The sequence below is a fragment of the Panthera leo genome, chromosome D1 (genome assembly GCF_018350215.1).
Source record: "Panthera leo isolate Ple1 chromosome D1, P.leo_Ple1_pat1.1, whole genome shotgun sequence".
Classification (NCBI taxonomy): Eukaryota; Metazoa; Chordata; class Mammalia; order Carnivora; family Felidae; genus Panthera; species Panthera leo.
Genome location: NC_056688.1, coordinates 59677127 through 59698282, shown reverse-complemented (window position 1 = coordinate 59698282; position 21156 = coordinate 59677127). Strand labels below are relative to the sequence as shown.

The 21156-nt window shown below is 37.4% G+C and overlaps 1 protein-coding gene across 7 annotated transcripts in view; it reads left to right on the top strand.

Moving 5' to 3' along the window:
* NUP98 (nucleoporin 98 and 96 precursor) overlaps positions 1-21156 on the top strand; it is a 114162-nt gene that overhangs the window by 7357 nt on the left and 85649 nt on the right. For all 7 annotated transcript variants that reach the window (XM_042905556.1, XM_042905557.1, XM_042905559.1 and 4 more), the window contains 8 exons: positions 7093-7196; positions 10781-10882; positions 10993-11169; positions 12728-12867; positions 14160-14267; positions 15517-15697; positions 17179-17342; positions 20478-20615. In XM_042905556.1, the coding sequence (XP_042761490.1) occupies positions 7121-7196; positions 10781-10882; positions 10993-11169; positions 12728-12867; positions 14160-14267; positions 15517-15697; positions 17179-17342; positions 20478-20615 (1086 nt within the window). In that variant the 5' untranslated portion in view covers positions 7093-7120. Of the gene's footprint in view, positions 1-7092; positions 7197-10780; positions 10883-10992; positions 11170-12727; positions 12868-14159; positions 14268-15516; positions 15698-17178; positions 17343-20477; positions 20616-21156 lie in introns of those variants that run through there.

Sequence of the window (21156 nt, the reverse complement as noted above, 5' to 3'; positions counted from 1 at the left end):
GATAGCAGATGGTTTTGCTGGGATGTGATATTAGGTGATTAAGACTACGTCAACTTCTGGAATTCTAGCTAACTCTCCATCCTTCCTCTCCCATTCAAGGCAAAAGTGAACATTTTTCCTTTCAGTTTAACTCTGGATGATAATTCCCACCAGAATATTCTAGTATTTTTGTGAAGATTAGAGGAGAGGATAAATGAAAAAGTACTTTATAAACTGAGAAGTACTAGTTCATTCATCTAACATTTATTGTTTTTGCTCTTTACTGAGTTTGGTACAAAGGAACTCAGTGAAGGGGAAAGGAAAAATTACTTCCCAGTTGTGTAACTTTCTGTTGTCAGAGAGCAGCAAGCTTGCTTAGTCATTCAGATGCCACTCAAAGTTGGCAATTGCTGGGTTGTAACCATGTTTTAGGGTCTGTCCACCACTTTTCTGAAAGACGACTAAGTTTTGTCATGCCCAGAGTTCACAAAGCTCATAAAAGTTGGAGATATGTCAGGTTATTAAGCTTTATTTGGGACAGTGGGGGAATACTGGACACTGGTGTCTATTATTAAAGCTGCCTCTTTCTTGTATCTGACAGTCTGAATTATTAATTAAAAGATGTAGCACAGAGAGCAAAGTAAATTTAAGGGCATTGTCTTTTTCTGTATGGCACTATTTCATTTTAATTTTTTCTTTCCAAATATGTCTTATCCAAAAAAAACCCTATAATGAGTGTAGATAAATCCACCCATGAAGTAGTTAATCTTTGGAGGAAAGTTCATCTAGGTGATATAAATTGTCAATCCATAAGAGCGATTACCTTTCTGATGACCAGAAATCTCACGTTTGCCAGAGAAGTGTCTCTTTCTCCTGATGGTGCTAGATCACAATTGCCAAATTTGGGGGTTATAGCTTCCTTATTTAGTGAATGCAAAGTGATTTTTCCTTTTAGTTCATTGTCTAGGAGCTCTGGGCTCTGTATGCACAGCTAATAGTCAAAAGTAGCTTTGTGGAGGGGCGCCTGGGTGGCTTAGTGGGTTAAGCGTCTGACACTTGGTTTCTGCTCAGGTCATGATCTCACAGTTCCGTGAGATCGAGCCCTGTGTTGGGCTCTGCAATGGCAGCATGGAGCCTGCTTGGGATTCTCTCTCCCCCCGCCCCCCCCACCCCTCTCTCAGTCCCTCCCCACCTTGTGTGCATGCTCTCTCAAAATAAAAAAAGTAGCTTTGTGGAGTCAAAAATAGCTTTGTGGTCCTTGGCAAGTGACTTCTTGTGCCTCAATTTCACCACTGTAAAATATGGATAAAAATACCTACCTCTTTGGATTCTTGGGAGGTTTATGTGAGATAATTCGTTACTTATTTGTTTGTTTATTTTTTGAGAGAGGGTGCAAGCAGGGGAGAAAGGGGGAGAAAGAAATTTCTAGGGAGGCTCCACGCTCAGCTCAGAGCCCAACACAGGGCTTAATCCCATGACCCTGGGATCATGACATGAGCTGAAATCAAGAGTCAGACGCTTAACCAATGAGCCACCCGGGCACCCCCTTACTTTTTTTTTTTTTTAATGGAAAAATAGAGTTAGTGCAGATATCTGTCTTCGTCATCTAGATCTTTTGTTGTTGCTTTAATAGAGGAAATAAACATGATGGAAAAGTTTGGGTCCTCCGAATTCTCTGCCCCATGTCTCATTTACCTTCCTTTCTCTAGAGGCAACCACTTTAATGTATTTTTTCTAGTCTCCCTCTTTACTTTGACTATGTATATGCATATCCATAAATAACAGTGTATTGTTTTTTTCTATTGTACGTAAGCTGCCAAGTGTATCTTTTTGCAGTTTGCTTTTTTCATTAAGCATCTTTTCCTTGAAATAACTCTCATGGGGGTAACTTTGTCCAAATGTTCTGGTGGTGTCCTATTCTTGATATACCATATTCTGGGTACGTATGTAGCGGAGTGCTCTGGTTTATTCCTTTAGTTGGGTAATTTAAGGTTAATTACATCACTACCTAATGAACTGATAAGCACATTATATGTTTATGCTGATAAGTATATTATATGCTTATCATATGAGGGAAGCTGGCCTTTGATATTAAAATAAAAGGCCAGATAAGATAGGTACACAAATACCCATTCTTAACCTGTGTACCTTATTTATCTGGTGCTCATTTCCCCTCTTTCTAATTCCCTATGGTCCAGTTCAGATTCTAAATACCCACACATTTTCCCTCACATTTCCTGCTCAGATTCTGACCTAATTTTGACGACTTGTGCTTCTTGGCACTTACCTGATCATCCAGTTTTAAATGTGTGGGTCCTTTCTCAGGTTATATCAGAAGTTACAAACTCAAAATCTGTTGAGGCCAGGCACCTGATGGAAATAAGCGATGTTGGGTAGGTATTGTGGCACATTGGAGATTAAAGATTATATGGCTCTTACCATATAAAAAGGGGACATTTGCTACTAAAACTCCAGGCTATTATTGGATGATTACAGTTCTAGTTTGCTTAATCATTAGGTTTTTTTATGAGAGGCCCAAAATCTATTTTTCTGCCATAGCCCTGTTTTAAATGTTATCAGCTAGTTTGAGCTAATGTATACATACACACACAAACATTTCTATGTACATGCATACTTAGGTATATGTGAAATATGCCATATTTATAACAGGTCAAACAAAGAATTGTCTGCCAGTCGTATCCAGCCTTCTGTGATTGCTTCCTTTTTGCAACCTCTTAATTAAATGACAGATTCTACCAAGGATCTTCCCTTCCATGGCTTTCTTTTGTTGTGAGAATTCATGAAACATGATTTTAAGTTAGAAGTTACTTCTAAAGTACCTTGATCATTCAGCCTGTGCTTAAAAAACACTAGGGGCACCTGGGTGGCCCAGTGGGTTAAGAGTCTGACTTCAGCTTAGGTCATGATCTCATGGTTCGTGAGTTCGAGCCCTGCATCCGGCTCACTACTGTCAGTCTGTTGGTGCAGAATCCGCTTTGGATCTTCGTCTCCCTCTCTCTTCCCCTCCCCCTCTTGTGTTCTCTCTCTCAAAAACAAAACACAACATAAAAAACACTTAAGTGGTGATTGTCATTAATTTAGAAAATGAGTACAGTTTACCCTTGAACAAGCGTTTTAACTGCACTTGTCCACTTACATGTGGCATTATTTCAGTAAATATGAGAGAGTACTGTAAATGTATTTTCTCTTATGACTTTAACATTTTCTTTTCCCTAGCTCACTTTACTGTAAGAATGCAGTAAGTATGGGCGCCTGGGGGACTGAGTCGGTTAAGCATCTGACTCTTGATTTTGGCTCAGGTCATGTCTCATGGTTCGTAAGATTGAGTCCTGAGTCAAGCTCTGCATTGGCAGCACAGAGTCTGCTTGGGATTCTCTCTTTTCCTGCCCCTCCTTTGTGTGTGTGCATGTGCTCTTTAGCTCTCTCTCTCAAATAAACATTTTTAAAAAAGAATGCAGTACATGATACATATACAAAATATGTGTTAAAGAACTGTTTGTTATTGGTAAGGCTTCCAGTCAATAGTGGGTTATTAAGTACTTAAGTTTTGGGGGAGTCAAAAGTTAGAACACCTACTGCATTATTTAAAGGTCAACTGTATGTTTCAGACCCTATGTTAGGTTCTGGGATAGTAAACAAATGATACTGTCCATTACCCAGACAAGTTCATTGTGTATTAGGGAGAGTTGGAGATTTCAGAAGGTGAGCTCCCTGGGCAGCAGACTCTGAACTGGAGGTAGTCCTGCATGAGTTTTATTAGACAGTGCTCTTAGGATCAGCACGTTGGGAGAGAAGAGGAAATTGAGTTGTGATACGATCTTAATGAAGGACCCAACCAATCCTGTGGAGAATGTGAAGCCAGGAAGAGCCTTTAAAGTTACCCTTAGTTGGAGTGAAGAGGCCTGATTTTGCATATGGGCTGGTCCTAGGAAGAGGATATGACATTGGGTAAGGTAGCTCTTCAGCAGAGGCAGTTCTGAACAGGACTGACAACTGAGGGTTATCTTTCGGTAGTACTTCTCAGCAGCCGGGACAACAAATCCTTCGGTCTTGAACGGAGATCTGTGTAGTTGGTATTATAACAGATCTGTGTAGTTGGTATTATAACAGTGTCCGCTATAGTCAGAGTCAACATGGATACTTGTAAACAAATCATTATGAGCTGTGTAAGCTCAGCAGAATAACTAATTGTTAGAGGAAGTTAGGAAAGGCTTATAGAAGAGATGACATTTGAGCTAGGTTTTGAAGAATGAATTAGGTTGTTTGGAAGGAGTAAGTGTAAGGAAGGGGGCATCTTTCATTGAGTCACTGAGATTTCATAACATAGGCAGGAAAATGATTTATTTGAAGGGCAGAGAGGTAAATGCATTAGCCGTTATTCAGTTTCTGCCAATTGTAATGAAAATCATGAGGTCATTTGCAAAAATCTTGGTTTGTTTCCATGGTGATAATTAAAAAAAAAAAAAAAACAACAATTTAAGTCCCAGTATGATCAGGTTTGAGATTAAGCCAAGCTCATTGTGTCCAGAACCAAAAAGATAGGCTGAGCTTGAGTGAGAAGCTTTTATTCTAGGAATCCAAATTGGATTTTGGTTCCAGCGTTGTCTCTCATCCTTGAGTCAGAAAGATAGGCTGAGCTTGAATGAGAAGCTTTTATTCTAGGAGTCTAAATTAGATTTTGTTACCGGCATTGCCCCTCATTCTTGAGTCTGGAACAGATGAATTTCCTTAACACTGAACACGTTATTGTTTATTGCTTAGTATGTTCTCTCCTAGGATTGAGCGTATCTATGGGGAGTCAGAAGATAGTTTAAACTGAGGTTTTTCCACTCACTACTTCTTTGACCTTGGGAAATTTGGTAAACACTTGATCCTGTTTTTTTCATCCTGAAAGTACAGGTAGTGATACATAATACCATCATATTAGGATTGTTGAGATAATATATAAGAGCCTATATACTGTTAGGTGTTTTCCAGGGTATTTTATTGCTACTTAAAATCCCTTTGTGAAATATATGTGTGAGGTTAGGTTTTTGTTAGGATAAGATTATTAAAAACAAATTTTGATTGTTATGGAGCTGTGGGTTTGGTCTGTAGAATTCAGTACTATGAAACCCAAATTAACATTAAAATCTTCAACATAAGGATGAATGTCACAGAGGAAAACTATTACTTGGCTTTTAAATCCGGACGTGTCTGCTCTGTAGATGTCAGATTTACATGAACAACAGATTTCTGATTGTGGGGGTGAATAAGAAAATGGATGGCAAAATTATTGTAATAACTTTATTACAGTTCACAGTTTTTTGCTGTGCTGATGATGGGTCAAAAAATTTATTCAACAGATACAGTAAAGTGAGTGTATAGGGGCTCTGACTCAAGACAGCAGTATGAGAGGGATTGTGGTCAAAATGGAACTGTCCAGACATCTAACCCCTAGCACAACTGTCAATTCTGAATGCACTGTTGAAAAACAAATGTATAGATAGATAGACCCATAGCCAGGTCTAGACTTCTGCTGAGCTTCCAAGAATATTTTCCCTGGAAAGGAGAGTTACCAGTTAATAGGCTGAAGGCCCAGTCTGTCACTTTGTGACATCTGTTAAATTGAGAAGAGAGGAAACTTCAAGCAGATCTCATTACTGAAAGAGAAATGATGATTACATGAAATATAGTCTCTAGTTCCACGAGAATGCATTAGAGTCACTTGAACTTTTCAAAATACAAATGTCTATATCCTAACCCTGGACATTTTGGTCCTCATTTCTAGAATAGGGCCTGGGGGGTTTTATTTTGAAAAGCTTGTCAGCTAATTCTGATGTGGCTCTCTTGAACCAGTGGTTCACTGAGCTTTGTTTAATTAGAGTTATTAAATTCATGGATGTGGATAAAGAATTAAGTGTTGGAATTTTTTTTTGTAGGAGAGTTTAGGGGACAGAATGTTGATTTCTATAAAACCATTAGGTATTTAGGGACAGCTTCATCTTTTCCAATGTTGCACAGAATGTTTCGGTTGTTGGAATAGCTGGAAGTACTAAAGGGACACTGGAACATTGTGGGGAGCGCTTCCAAATGTTGTATTTAATTCTATTATATGAATGAGGCATGATTTTACTAGAAGAAAAAACTGTTCCATCATGTGTATATAATAGAAAAATCGTCCTACCTGTCACAGAATCCAGATAAGCACGATTGGCTGTTTTTGAGTTTTTATATTAAAAGTACATAGTTTACTCAGTATTTTCTTGTCTGCTGATAGGTAAGTGGTAGCAGATATCTTAAGTTTAAGGAAAATTTATGAGGGGGACAGTGTTTACTTTGGAATAAACTATACCTTTAACTTGTTTTTTTGGTCAAATCTAAGGGAGAGCAAACTTCTCTTTTGTACTTCTTGAAACACTTTGGTCCAACTCATTAAGTACATAGTTTAGATACTGCAGGAGAATCATTCATATGAGGTGGAGGGGGTTTCACCAAAGATTTTCTGTAATGTTTCCAAAGATAGAAAAGTAGGGGACCATAAAGAATGGTCTTAAGAAGTAAGACTCAAAGAGAATGTCAGAGCACCAGACTCTCTGGCATTTGGAGATGGGGGGAGGGGTATGCATAGTTTAAGTAACATTTAATATTGTAACATTTTATATACCAAAATAATAATAATAATAATAAGGCAAAAAAACCTTTTTGCAATGCAAACTATAGAAAATAAAGCCTAACAAAAATTTTAATTTCTCAAGTGATTATAATAGCAGAATATCATTGTAATTTTTAATGGATATTGTGCATAACCTCCTAGATCTGGCATAGTGGACCTGAATCCTTCATTAAAAGGGAGCTTTAAAAAAAAAGTTAAAAAACATGGTTTTAAAGGGATGGTTGATTATTGGTGGGATCTGAAGTTTAATCTCACATTATGGTACTGATAATTCAGCTCAATTTTAGAAGATCTTTTATCATTATAGAGTTTTAGGATATTGAATGAGATTAAAGATTATGCTATAGTTTGAATGGGCCTCAACTTGTAAAATGTCATATTTTTTGAAAGAATTAATTCTGTGGTCTTTAAAAAGTAATATTTTTTTCTTCTTTCAGCTATCTGAAGCAAAGACTCATTTTGAAGATGTTTAATAAGTCATTTGGAACGCCCTTTGGGGGTGGCACTGGTGGCTTTGGCACAACTTCAACATTTGGGCAGAGTAAGTTTTACAAAAGAACAAAAGAGGGGGAAAATATTAAGCTATTCTTATTAAGAACAAATCCATTCTGATGGCTGAAATAAAAAAACACAAGATATAACAAATGTTGGTGAGGATATGGAGTAAAAGGAACCCTCGTGCACTGTTGGTGGTAATGCAAAATGGTGCAGCCACTGTGGAAAACAGTAGGGAAGTTCCTCAAAAAATTACAAGTAAAATTACCTTAAGATCCAGTAATTCCACTGCTGGATGTTCACCCAAAGAAAACCAAAACACCAATTTGAAAAGATATATGTACCCCTATGTTTATTGCAGTGTTATTTACGATAGCAAAGATACGGAAACAACCCAGTGTCCATCAATAAATGAATGGATAAAGAAGATGTGGTGTATATATACAATGGAATATTAGTCATAAAAAAGAATGAGATCTTGCCATTTGCAACAACATGGATGGACCTAGAGGTATAATGCTAAGTGAAATAAGTCAGGGAGAGACAAATACCATATGATTTCACTCATATGTGGAATTTAAGAAACAAAACAAATGAACAAAGGAAAAAGGGACAAAAGAACAGACTCTTAAATACAGGGTCTGAAACGAATGAAAGTCTGAAACTAGGGTAACACTGTGTGTTAATTATACGTGAATAAATACATTTTTTAAAAGAACAAATCCATTCTGATAGCTTTAGACAGGAATTTTATTCATACTTTGGTTTTTATAACAAATTTTCTTTGAAAAATGACCAGATAGGGGTGCCTGGGTGGCTCAGTCGGTTAAGCGTCCCAACTTCAGCTCAGGTCATGATCTCCTAGTTTGTGGGTTCAAGCCCCACATTGGGCTCTCTGCTGTTAGGACAGAGCCTGCTTTGGATCCTCTGTCTCCCTCTCTCTCTGCCCCTCCCCTGCACACTCTCTCTCAAAAATAAATAAACATTAAAAAAAAGAAATCAAATAAAGATGCCCACCATCACTACTTCTATTTTAAAACATGACTGAGGGGGCGCCTGGGTGGCTCAGTTGGTTGAGCATCAGACTCTTGGTTTCCACTGAGGTCACGATCTACAGTTTGTGAGTTTGAGCCCCAATATATTGGGATATTCTCTTCCACCCTCTCTGCCCTTCCCCTGCTTGCTCACTCTCTCTCTCTCTCTCTCTCTCTCTCTCTCTCACTCTCAAAATAAACTTAAAAAAATTTTTTTTAAATGATTGGATGATACGATCTTGTTAAAATTTTTTAAGAGAATAGAAATAAGTTTCGAGTTTCTGTGGTTCTTTGATCATTAGTAGAAGGTACTTGTGGGACGCCTGGGTGGTTCAGTAGGTTGAGCGTCCAACTTTGGCTCAGGTCATGATCTCATGGTTCATGGGTTCCAGTCCTGTGTCGGGCTCTGTGCTGACAGCTTAGAGCCTGAAGCCTGCTTCAGATTCTGTGTGTGTCTCTCTCTCTCTCGCCCCTCCCCTGCTTGCTCGCTTGCTTTCTCTCTTTCTCTCTCAAAAATAAAAAATAAAAAGGTACTTGAAATGTAGGCTCCAGGCCCAGCATGGGGGTTGAACTCATGACCTTGAGACCAAGAGTCACATGCTTTACTGAAGAGCCAGCCAGGCACCCCATACTTGAAATATTTTTTTAATTGGTTTTTGTTTTGTTTCTTAAAAATTTTTTTTTAATGTTTATTTATTTTTGAGAGAGACAGAGACAGAATGCGAGTGGGTTAGGGCAGAATCCGAAGCAGGCTCCAGGCTCCGAGCTGTCAGAGCAGAGCCCGATGCAGGGCTTGAACTCACAAGCTGTGAGATCATGACCTGAGCCAAAGTCAGTCACTCAACCGACTGAGCCACCCAGGCACCCCTATTAATTGGTTTTTGTAGCAAAAAGTTAACAGTGTGTTAAAGATTTTCAAGCCAGGAAATAATCAATTATATTGCAGTAAAAATTGCAGTTATTGAATAGCTGCTCTGAGATTTGCTCTGTGAATAATAATACTCAGTGACAAAACTGTTAAAATATCAAAGTCCCTAATCCCCACCAGCCCTCCTATGATCCACTTCCCCTTCCACTCAGTATTGTACATGATACTAGTTGCCTGTAGCAACCACTTACTCACTTTTGAACTTGAAATTAAAAATTTTATACTTACACAAGTAGAAAGAATGGTATAATGAACTTTCATGTTATTTCCTAGCTGCATCAATCAGCATTTTACTAGTCTTGTTTATTTTTTATTGTATGGTATTTATTTTTATTTTAAAGAGAGAGAGCATGCATGAATGGGGGAGGGGGCAGAGGGCACGTGAGAGAATCTTAAGCAGGCTCCATGCTCAGTCTCACGACCCTGGGATCAAGACCTGACTGAAATCAAGGCTTGGACACTCAACCAACTGAGTGACCCAGGTGCCCCCAGTCTTGTTTTTATCTTTCTCTTTTTAAGGGGAGATGAGTGTTTGAACAGTATGTTTTAATGCAAATCCTCAGAAGCTTTCTCTTAACTGGTGAGGGTTGTAACAATAGAGGAAAATTTTTTTAACTCTCTTCTGACCTCTTCTTGAAATACCCTGTGCATATAGGTCCTTGACTTTTGATGGTTCACTTGTTTAAGTGTATTTACTTATTTTGAGAGAGAGCATGGAAGGGGCAGAGAGAGAGGGAGAGAGAGGGAGAGAATCCCAAGCAGGCTCCACACTGTCAGCACAGAATCCTCTGCGGGGCTCAGACACACCAACCGTGAGATCATGACCTGAGCTGTAACCAAGATTTGGACGCTTAACTGACTGAGGCACTGTTAGGTCCTTGGTTTTTATTTTATTTTATTTTTATTATTAAAAAAATTAAAAAAAAATTTTTTTTTTTTAACGTTTATTTATTTTTGAGACAGAGAGACAGAGCGTGAACGGGGTAGAGGCAGAGAGAGAGGGAGACACAGAATCTGAAGCAGGTTCTAGGCTCTGAGCTGTCAGCACAGAGCCCAATGCAGGGCTGGAACCCACAAACTGCAAGATCATGACCTAAGCTGAAGTTGGATGCTTAACCGACTGAGCCACCCAGGCACCCCTGTTTGTTTGTTTGTTTGTTTGTTAAAGAACATATTTTCTGTCCTAGAACTATGGAATTAGACTCTCAGGTTGGAACCTGAACATGTGTATTTTGAAAACCCTTCCCAGGTCATTCTGAAGTGCTCTCCTAAATACGGACCATCCATCCCAGTGACTATGGAACGTATGGTGATTGGAGAGAATTGAACACTTTAATTCTGATTATTTTACTTTTGTCTGTAGCTTATAATCACTAGTTACCTTTGCACTCCTTTTGGTTTTAGTTGGCACTTTTTTTTTTTAATCCATCAACATCTATAACTTTATTGAAAAGTCACACTTCTTCACTTTTTTTTTTAACCTGAGGCAATGAATACAATGCTTAATTTCAAGACTGTAATTTGTAGTATGATGGACTTTTGAAAAAATTATTTTCAGAGAAGACCAACGATTGTATTGAAACACAGAATGTTAAGAAATACTAAAATCCTTTTTCATTGGATCACCTGATTAAGATTTTGTTTTGACCTTGGATTTTGCTTTTTCAGGTACTGGTTTTGGTACTACTAGTGGAGGGGCTTTTGGAACATCTGCATTTGGTTCTAGCAATAATACTGGAGGCCTCTTTGGAAATTCACAGACCAAACCAGGTAGGGGTTTTACTTGAAATACAGTTGGTTTATTCGTAGTTGATAAAGGACTTCATATAGTGGTTCCAGTCCATCTATTTAACTGTTTTTCCCCCTCTCCATCTCCCCAGGAGGATTATTTGGTACTAATTCATTTAGTCAGCCAGCTACTTCCACAAGCACTGGCTTTGGGTTTGGCACATCAACAGGAACATCAAATAGCTTGTTTGGAACTGCAAGTACAGGGACTAGTCTCTTCTCATCCCAAAACAATGCCTTTGCACAAAATAAACCAACTGGCTTCGGAAGTAAGTAGGATATCATTGGACTTCTGCATCCAACAATTTGATTTGCTTATTGAATATATTCTTTCTTCTTCTTTTGCCTGTGTTCATTTACCTCCTTTCTCTATCAGATGGCAAAAACATGGGGAGAGGAAATCTTCAAAACGTATTGAAAAGTTTAATAGGCTTTAAATGAGGAGGTTGGGTACATCTTCCCATGAGTGGAAATCTAAGAAGCATTATTATTTAAGGAATATGCAGAGGAAGAGGCTCCTGATATAGAATGACCAGATAGTATATGGAAAGCCAAGTCAGAGTGATGTCATAGTTGTTAAGACAGGAGAATTTCAAGGAGGAGTGTATAGTCATCCGTATTGTACTGCAGAGGCACCTCCTTGCCTCTGTTTCACATTTGTTATAAGAGACTAAAGCAGGAATGACAAATACTGGAGATGACCTGGTTACTCTTCCATTCATTATCCATGGCAGATGATTTTAATTGATGGTTTCTTTCTCTTTAAGTCTAAATGTGGCCTAGGGATACTTCTCCACACCGTACTTTGAGGCAACCACTATTGGTTGAACAGGTGTGCTCTGTGAGTTGATGCATTCTTAGCACAAAAGTATAGCAGAATGAATAAGTTAGCCAGCTATCCGTATTTCACAAAGGGAAAGTTTGTAGGGTATTGAAATACTTAATGATGACAATGTAAAATGCAATCTAAAGTGCTAATTCAAAAGAGATGTGCCTGTTTACCTTAAACCATACATTAGGACGTGTTTTTAGAAAAGAAAGAGTTTGCCAGTGAGAAATCACATTCCTCTTAAATTGGTAATTAGGATCTGACTTACTATGAAATACTGGCAGATAACTTTATTGTTTACTGACATTTCTGGCACCCTTTGTATAACTTCTTGAGAAATAATATCTCTTACTTTGAAAAATATATTCCTTAGATAACAGTTAAATTCACTTTTATGGAGTTTTTTGAAACTCAGCTTTTTGGAAAAGGTAATTAGAGGATTCATTCTATAAAACAATCAAGATGCCTACTAATTTTTCTAAATTATTTTTCTGGGCAGAATTTTATATTAACCTGTTTGGTTTCCCTAATAGGACCATTTATATGTTTTGAACTTTTTGGTTATGTGTATGTGTTTGTATTAATGTAATATGTATTATATAAATAAAATACACTGTGACCCTATTGAAGTCTATTGTGATGTTTTCAGAAAGACTGGTTCATACAGCATGTAGTTTTAACAAGAAAGGAGAAATGAAATAAAATTTATGATGAAATAGAGCACTGTTTTTTTTTTCACTTTCTTCCAAATTTACCCAAGAAGAACTTTATAGACATTTAGCTGACAAAGGGATTTAGATTTTGTTTCACTTCAAAGTTTTGAGCCTAGAATTTTATCTGTGTCTATATGAAATACCTGTTTGAAGATACTAGGGAAATTTGTAAGATAGAAAATTGGAGTATGTGAAAGTAATGCATCTTTAGTGCCACAGCCCAATTCCAAGATGTCTTACAGATTCTTAAACTGTTTTCATCTTATTTTTCTTTGTAATTTACAGATTTTGGAACAAGTACCAGCAGTGGGGGACTTTTTGGTACTACAAATACCACCTCCAATCCTTTTGGTAGTACATCTGGCTCCCTCTTTGGGCCGAGTAGTTTTACAGCTGCTCCCACTGGGACTACGATTAAGTTTAATGTAAGTATTTCTTTCCAGTCTTTGTAGAATATATTACTCTCCCATTTGTATATTTCTTTGCAGGATGAATCATAAAATTTCTCCTTTTTCCAGTTCTGCACAGCTTAGTCTCACTCTTCTAAGATGTGTTAAGAACAAAATCTGTAAATAGTTATATAGTAAATACGAAAAGTCATGAAACATAAATCTAGATTATGTGTATTTGAATTATGCTTAACCCAGTCAAATTTATATTCACAAGGTTGATTACAACAGGTAGTAATGATGTTGAACTTGTATTTATTGCATTCATAACTTGGCTCTAAAGGAATGGTTGAATGCTCAACCATTATTGAAAATAGGGCCTCTTTAAGGAGATATATGGAATAACTCCTAAATATTTTGTGTGCCAATGAAGAATAAAACTTGTTGATGAAATGGCAAAATGGGGCAATGGAGTTTTATGTTTTCTTTGGCTTTTTTAAGACTTGGACAGAGGGTTAGAATGGAAGATTTGTTTATGAAAATGTATGGAATATTACTTGATGTAAGATACCATTTGATGCGATTGGGGAGATACTTAGGGTAGGCTGGAGGCGCAGTTAGCTTAAAGAAAATCTGGGGAAAGTAGGTCTTGACTGAACTTCTTGTTAAAAGTTACTCCAGGAAATGAAGAATTTCTCAGGCAAGGTGGTGAAGTCATAATATTGAATTTAGAAACCTAAATTTTATAAATAATAGGGAAAAATAATTCCTGGAAAGTGTAATAATTGAGGAAACTGACAATACTAGTAGAAATCTTTGGTTATATATTGTGCCTGTTTCTCATAAGGTTATAGGGGAAAAAAAAACCCCGGCTTCCATGTTTCTTAAATGCAACAACAGTTATAAAGCAGACACTTCGCTTTATTTTATGTATTTCTTTCTTCTTTCTTTCAGATACTTCAGAGCAGGGTAGGAGATAGAACTCAGAGATTCAGGTTTAAATGTACATGTTGGGTAAATTGGATGAAGTTTTCCTTATGCATACAGTATTAAGTGTATTTTAGTATGTAATTAGATGGCTTGTTTGTGGACTCAATGTCTGTGATAACTTATTGTGATTGATTTATTTAGATAACGTAGGGGAGAGAAATCAGAAATGCAATGTATTTAATTAAGCGCCGTTGAAACTCTGATTTAGCAAAAGACCTACAGGACTAGATAGTGTAGAGTTCAGTGGTTTAAGAATTGTGTCTGGAGAGTAGGGATTTAAAGTTTAGACTTAGACATTTGCTTTAGACTCTCATATTTGCTTTTATCTTCCTTTACAGCCTCCGACTGGTACAGATACTATGGTTAAAGCTGGAGTTAGCACTAACATCAGTACCAAGCACCAGTGTATTACTGCTATGAAAGAATATGAAAGCAAGTCTCTAGAGGTCAGTAAAATGCAATACAGAATATCAGCCTAACCTTCTGATTCTATTGGAAAGCAATTTTTAAAAATGTTTTTGATTATTTTTAGGATCAGTGGTTCACACTGGGTTTATGTAAAAGACTAACAACCAAATTTTTTTTAAGTAAGCTCTTTGCCCAGTGTGGGGCTTGAAGTCAAAACCCTGACCAAGATCAAGAGCCACATGCTCTACTGACTGAGCCAGCCAGGTGCTCCACAAGCAAATTATTTTTAAAAATTAATGTATTATCTATACATATCTTGTTTTAGGAAGGTCAATATTCAGCTTGTTTGTACTGGTATAGTTCTGTTAGTAGTCCATTGTGATTGTATGTTCTCATTATACTGGGCGACGTGTGTGTACGTGACATGCACATGATTTTAGTAAACTCATGCAAAGTCATAAGTGTACAACATACTAAGTTTTCACCAAGTGAACAGACCCATGTTACCAGGATCCAGATCAAGTCACTGAGCATTACCAGCATTCCTGATGTCCCACATGTGCCCGGTCTCCCTAGGCACAATCCCCCCGCCCGCCCCGCCACCTCTTCCTAAGCTAACTACTATTGTGAGTGCCCATGTTTTGCTCATTTTGAACTTTATATAGATGGAATCTTACATTACCTACTAAGTCTGCTTTTCCACACTGTGAGATTTATCCATGGCGTTGCATGAAGTTACAGTTTGTTCATACTATAATATGATAGTGTGTTGTATATTTTGAGTGTCATCCCTAGTTATAGCTGTTGCTTCCTCTATATCCCATACTGTACTTGATTTATTGTAGTGTACAGAAACACCCTGACGTGTGAGATAGAACTCTTAAACTGTATCCCTTTTTTACCTAATTTTCTGAAACCCCTCATCCCGTCCCAGAAACTTTGATATTTCTAGCTAATTTTTATATTTGGGGTGGGAGTAGATAGGATTATTATATAGCCTTGTACTAAAAGAAGCTATTGCTGTTTATAAAAGAAAATTAAAATTAAGATATGATTGGTCCTTTGGCCTGTGGTTTTAGTAATTATGGTATGGATTTTAGTGTCCACTCTACACTGTTGAAAGTGTTTTTCTGTAATGGTGATAAGTTCATGTTCTGTACTTCTCTGTTTTTTAGTCATGGTTCCTATGTGAACATGAACGTTGAATTCTAAATTTAAGTATTTAGTTTCCTAAATAATTTTTTTGGCTGCATATTAAGATTGGAAATACGCTTTCCCTTCCTCTAGGAACTTCGTTTAGAGGATTATCAGGCTAACCGGAAAGGCCCACAGAACCAGGTGGGAGCAGGTACCACATCTGGCTTGTTTGGGTCTTCTCCAGCCACCTCCAGTGCAACAGGACTCTTCAGCTCCTCTACCACTAACTCAGGCTTTGCATATGGTCAGAACAAAACAGCCTTTGGAACTAGTAAGCATTTGGCATCATATTGAGGAGGGACAGACAACTAAAAGTAAAACATAATTGTCATTTTTTGATAAAATAATTCAGCGATGTCAGAGGAATAGAGTGTCTGATATGTAGATGGGGATGGAGAGATACACAGTAAATGGAGATGGTTAAAAAGGGCCTCACTGATAAGGTGACATTTGGAAGGTGACCTATCTGAAGAATGTGAAGGATAAAGCTATACAGATATCTGGAGGAACAACATTCCAGCCAGAGGAAGCTGTAAGTCTAAAAACCCTGAGTTTTTTCCAAAGATAATGAGAACCAAGGGGAAGTATTAAGGGATATAAGGACTATATTTTATAGGACATTGTGGGTCATTGTCAAGATTTGAATTTTTATTTGAGTTAGGAAGCCATTAGAAGTTTTAGAAAGAGAAGTCATGTGATTATGAGTGAAGGATCATCTGAATGCTGCTATATTTAGATTGTGGTAGCTACACTTGTGAGTATAGCATAACCTAGAGACTTGTCCAGTCGCTAGGTTGTACACCTGAAACTAATATAACATTGTGTTTCAACTTTAAAGACTCAAGAAAAAAAGATTGTTAAGGGGGCAAGGGTGAAGACAAATAAATTAGAAAAGCTGTTGCTTCATTCACATGAGAGATGATAGTGGCTTGACTGAGGAGATGGAGGTAGTAAACATGTCAGATTCTAGACCCAGTTTGAATATAGGACTGATGAGATTTGCCGATAGATTGCTTTTATGTGGGATGTGAAAGAGGGAAGTCTATGATGATGACTAAATTACTTTATGAAAATACTACTTTTGTACAGGTAATACATATGTATGATAAAAAGTTCACGAGACACAAAAAAGTCTGTAACCAAAGGTATCTTGTTTGCTTCCCCTAGCTATTATTTTCCTCCATAAAACACGCAAAAGTTGGACTGTTTTGTGATCTTTTACAGAGATTTATACACACCTGCGAATATACAGATAAATACATATTTAAGTGGCATTTAACATTCATTTCAGACTTGGTATCCTGTGATGTAGTTTAGCCACATACTCATTATCAAATACAGTGTATCCTATGTGAAATAGAAAGCCTCTGTTCTCAAGGAAAACTTAATCTAACAAGGTTAAAATACACATATAGATTCTGAGTGTGGTGTGGTATTTTGTAAATAGAAGAAAGTTTTGGACTCAAAAAAGATTACTTAGCCCAGCCAGGGTTCTTGGAGTCAGAGTATTATTATAGGAATTAAAGTCTGAACTAACTCCAGAGTTAGGTGAAAAAGGATGGGAAGTGAAATGGTTATCTGTTTTGAGTAGTGAATGAAATTTTCCTACATCATTTAGATATGTAGATATGTAGATTTCCTACATCATTTAGTCAAGAATATTAATGTTGTTGCAGTAACTGAATAATGTGAGATTTGAGGGGGTTTTTCTTTTCTCCATTTATTTTTACTGTATTTCTTTTTTTCTGAAAGGTACAACTGGGTTTGGAACAAATCCGGGTGGTCTCTTTGGCCAACAGAATCAGCAGACTACCAGCCTCTTCAGTAAACCATTTGGCCAGGCCACAACCACCCAGAACACTGGCTTTTCCTTTGGTAATACCAGCACACTAGGACAGCCAAGTACTAATACCATGGTAAGGAAACAGACCTTTAATTAACTCCAGGTCTTATTCAGAGAACTAAGTAATGAGGCTTCTAATCATATCAAAGTAGCAAGTTCTACCTCTACGGTAGTTCTTAAGGGTTGACGGTATATAGAAAGGAATATGCAAAATGTAAATAATTAAAGCCTAGATTCTAGTCCAAACTTTACTCCCTCCTCACTGAGGGGCTGTTGAGCAAGTCACTTACTCTTTCCAAGCATATTTCCTTATCACCAGGAGCTGCTTCATGTGCTAGAATAGAATTGGCCACTAAAAGTTATACTTTAGGACATTGGCTCTACTCATTCTATGGAGTATAGGAGAAAATACTTACAAATTACTAGCTGTATTTCAGCATATTCTTTCAGCTTTTTCCTTAAGCGGAGTCAGGCAAAGATGTGTAGTTCATTAAAATAAATAAGGGAGCACTAAAACTCAGAGCCATATTAGATAATTGCTATTTCTGTGCAAAAAGCAAAAGAGAAAGTCCTTAGAGTCATTACCAGTTTCTGTATTTTTTTTTTAAGTTTATTTTTTTTATTTTGAGAGAGAGCGCATGTGCACTGCGGAGAGGCAGAGAGAGAGGGAGAAAGAGAATCCAAAGCAGGCTCTGAACTGTGAGCGCGGAGCCTGACACTGGGGGCTTGAACTCACAAACTGTGAGATCATGACCTGAGCTGAAATCAGATGTCAGACACATAACCAGCTGAGCCACCCAGGTGTCCCTTTACCAGTTTATTTCTAAGGACTCTTTTTGGGAAGAATAAAATTAAGATTAATGAGAAGTATGATTTATTGATTAAAATTTTCAGAATTTAACTGGCCTTTAAGTTAGAGATACTGTATCTGATTAAAAACCCAGTACAGCTAGATCCCAAAAATCTTTAAAAAATTTTTTTAATGTTTATTCATTTTTTTGAGAGAGACAGAGACAGAGCATGAACAGGGAAGAAGCAGAGAGAGAGGGAGACAGAATCCAAGGATTCTGAGTTGTCAGCACAGAGCCCTACACGGAGCTTGAACTCGCACACTGTGAGATTATGACCTGAACCAAAGTCAGACGCTTAACCGACTGAGCTACCCAGGCACCCCTCAAGTGTGCCTGGGTACAAATCTTACAAATACTTGGCAAACCAAATTCACCAACATGTGAAAAAGATGATAACCATGACCAAGTGGGATTCATCCTGGAAGGTTGATTCAACATAGGAAAATTAATAAACATAATAAAAACTATATGATCACTTCAGTAGGTGCAGAAAAAGCATTTGACACCCTTTCATGATAAAAACACTCGACAAAGATAGAAAGGAATCCAGGCCAACTAATCTTTGACAAAGCAGGAAAAAATATCCAATGGAATAAAGACAAATGGTGCTTCAACAAATGGTGCTGAGAAAACTGGACAGTGACATGCAAAAAAAATGAACCTGGACCACTTTCTTACACCATACCCAAAAATAAACTCAAAATGGATGAAAGACCTAAATGTAAGACAGGAAGCCATCAAAATCCTCGAGGAGAAAGCAGGCAAAAACCTCCTTGACCTCAGCCGCAGCAACTTCTTAACATGTCTCTAGAATCAAGGGAAACAAAAGCAAAAATGAACTATTGGGATCTCATCAAAATAAAAAGCTTCTGAACAGCGAAGGAAACTATCAGCAAAACTAAAAGGCAACCAACAGAATGGGAGAAGATATTTGCAAATGACATAATAGATAAAGGGTTAGTATCCAAAATCTATGAAGAATTGATCAAACTAGACACCCAAAAAACAAATAATCCAGTGAAGAAATAGGAAAAAGACATGAATAGACACTTCTCCAAAGAAGACATCCAGATGGTCAACAGACACATGAAAAAATGCTCAATATCACTCCTTATCCGGGAAATACAAATCAAAACCACAATGAGATACCACCTCACACCTGTCAGAATGGCTAACATCAATAACTCAGGCGAGGATGCAAAGAAAGGATCTCTTTTGCAGTGCTGGTGGGAATGCAAACTGGTGTAGCCATCCTGGAAAACAGTATGGAGGTTCCTCACAAAATTAAAAATAGAACCACCCTACGACCCACAAATTGCACTACTAGGTATTTATCCAAGGGATATAGGAATGCTGTTTCGAAGGGACACATGCACCCCAATGTTTATAGCAGTGCTATCGACAATCGCCAGAGTATGGAAAGAGCCTGAATGTCCATCGACAGATGAATGGATAAAGATGTGGTGTATATATATATACAATGGAGTGTTACTTGGCAATCAAAAAGAATGAAATCACTGTTGAATTCTCATTTCAGCAATAGTTCATTAGTGCAATATTTTTCTTTAGTTAACTAATGTATAAAATAAAATATCTTCTTAAGCACTGGATGACATAAACTTTATTTGTAATTAGTATAGTTTCTCATGTCAAATTAAGACTTAACATTACACTCCTGCCTCTGTGTCCAGATTGATAATTTCAGCTGATTGTTTTCAGTTGTATGATTCAAAGTCCATTGCCCGGCTCAGCATTGATTAGTTCTTTTGGCGTAACTCTCTGAAAATGAAGCATTCTGTCATATTTTGTTTTCAGTGTTACAGTCCTGCTATCTCTTAGAGCATAAGAGTTTAGTATAAAGTCTTACCACTGCCCAGGACATTGGAACTCATTGGGCTTAGATGTAGATATGAGGGTTTTGTTATTTGTTTTTTTTAAATGGCCCTGCTCGTTGTGAAGAAAAATAATGCTTTATGTATTTAGCATAATATCTATCTTATAAACTGTGTTTTTTAAAAACATTTTTTTTAATGTTTTTTTTTTTTTTAATTTTTGAGAGAGATAGAGACAGCATGTGAGTGGGTTAGGAGCAGAGAGAGAGGGAGACACAGAATCCGAAGCAGGCTCCAGGCTCCAGGCTCCGAGCTGTCAGCACAGAGCCCGACGCGGGGCTGGAACTCATGAGGTGTGAGATCGTGACTTCAGCCGAAGTCGGATGCTCAACCGACTGAGCCACCCAGGCTCACCCAAAATGGCAGCTATTATTAATCTTAAGATTCTTAAAACTGACTGTTGTAAGTCTGATTCTTAAGACTGACTGTTGTAAGGATATCTTTTAACGTAGATACCTTTTGCAGGGTTTATTTGGAGTAACCCAAGCCTCACAGCCTGGAGGTCTTTTTGGGACAGCTACAAACACCAGCACTGGGACAGCATTTGGAACAGGAACAGGTCTCTTTGGGCAGCCCAATACTGGATTTGGTGCTGTCGGTTCGGTAGGTTATTATAGTTGATCTAATTTGAAGATATGTATAAATTTGTTAAAGAATTTCTAAGAAAGATTTAACTATATTTCAAGTGTTTTTATTAGGTCTTAGACAATGCTGATAGTAATTAAAAGCTATTTGGTACAAAAATAAGTAACTTTAGTAGGTTAATTTTCAAGTAGTAAGTTCTTTTTTAAACTTCTTTGCCTCAATGCTTATGTACAGTTTACTTATGATAGCACAGTATCACTCCAGTTGGTTAAATTGTTGAGTCTAAATTGAAGTGCTTTCATTATTAAGTCAGGTAATTTTTAGTTCCTATACTCTATTCTCTTGGGTGATACGTTGGTATGATATTTGAGAATTAAGAATTCCAAGTTGCTAAAGTTGGTGATCTCATGGTTTTCCTGCAGCTGGAGGCTTAACTGAATTGTGTTTGACCCTAAAAATAATAGTAAATTCTGTATTACCACTTAAACTATAAGAATCAATATAAAACAGCCAATCTGTCTTATTTACCCATTAAAAAAAAGCTTTGAACATGCTCTTG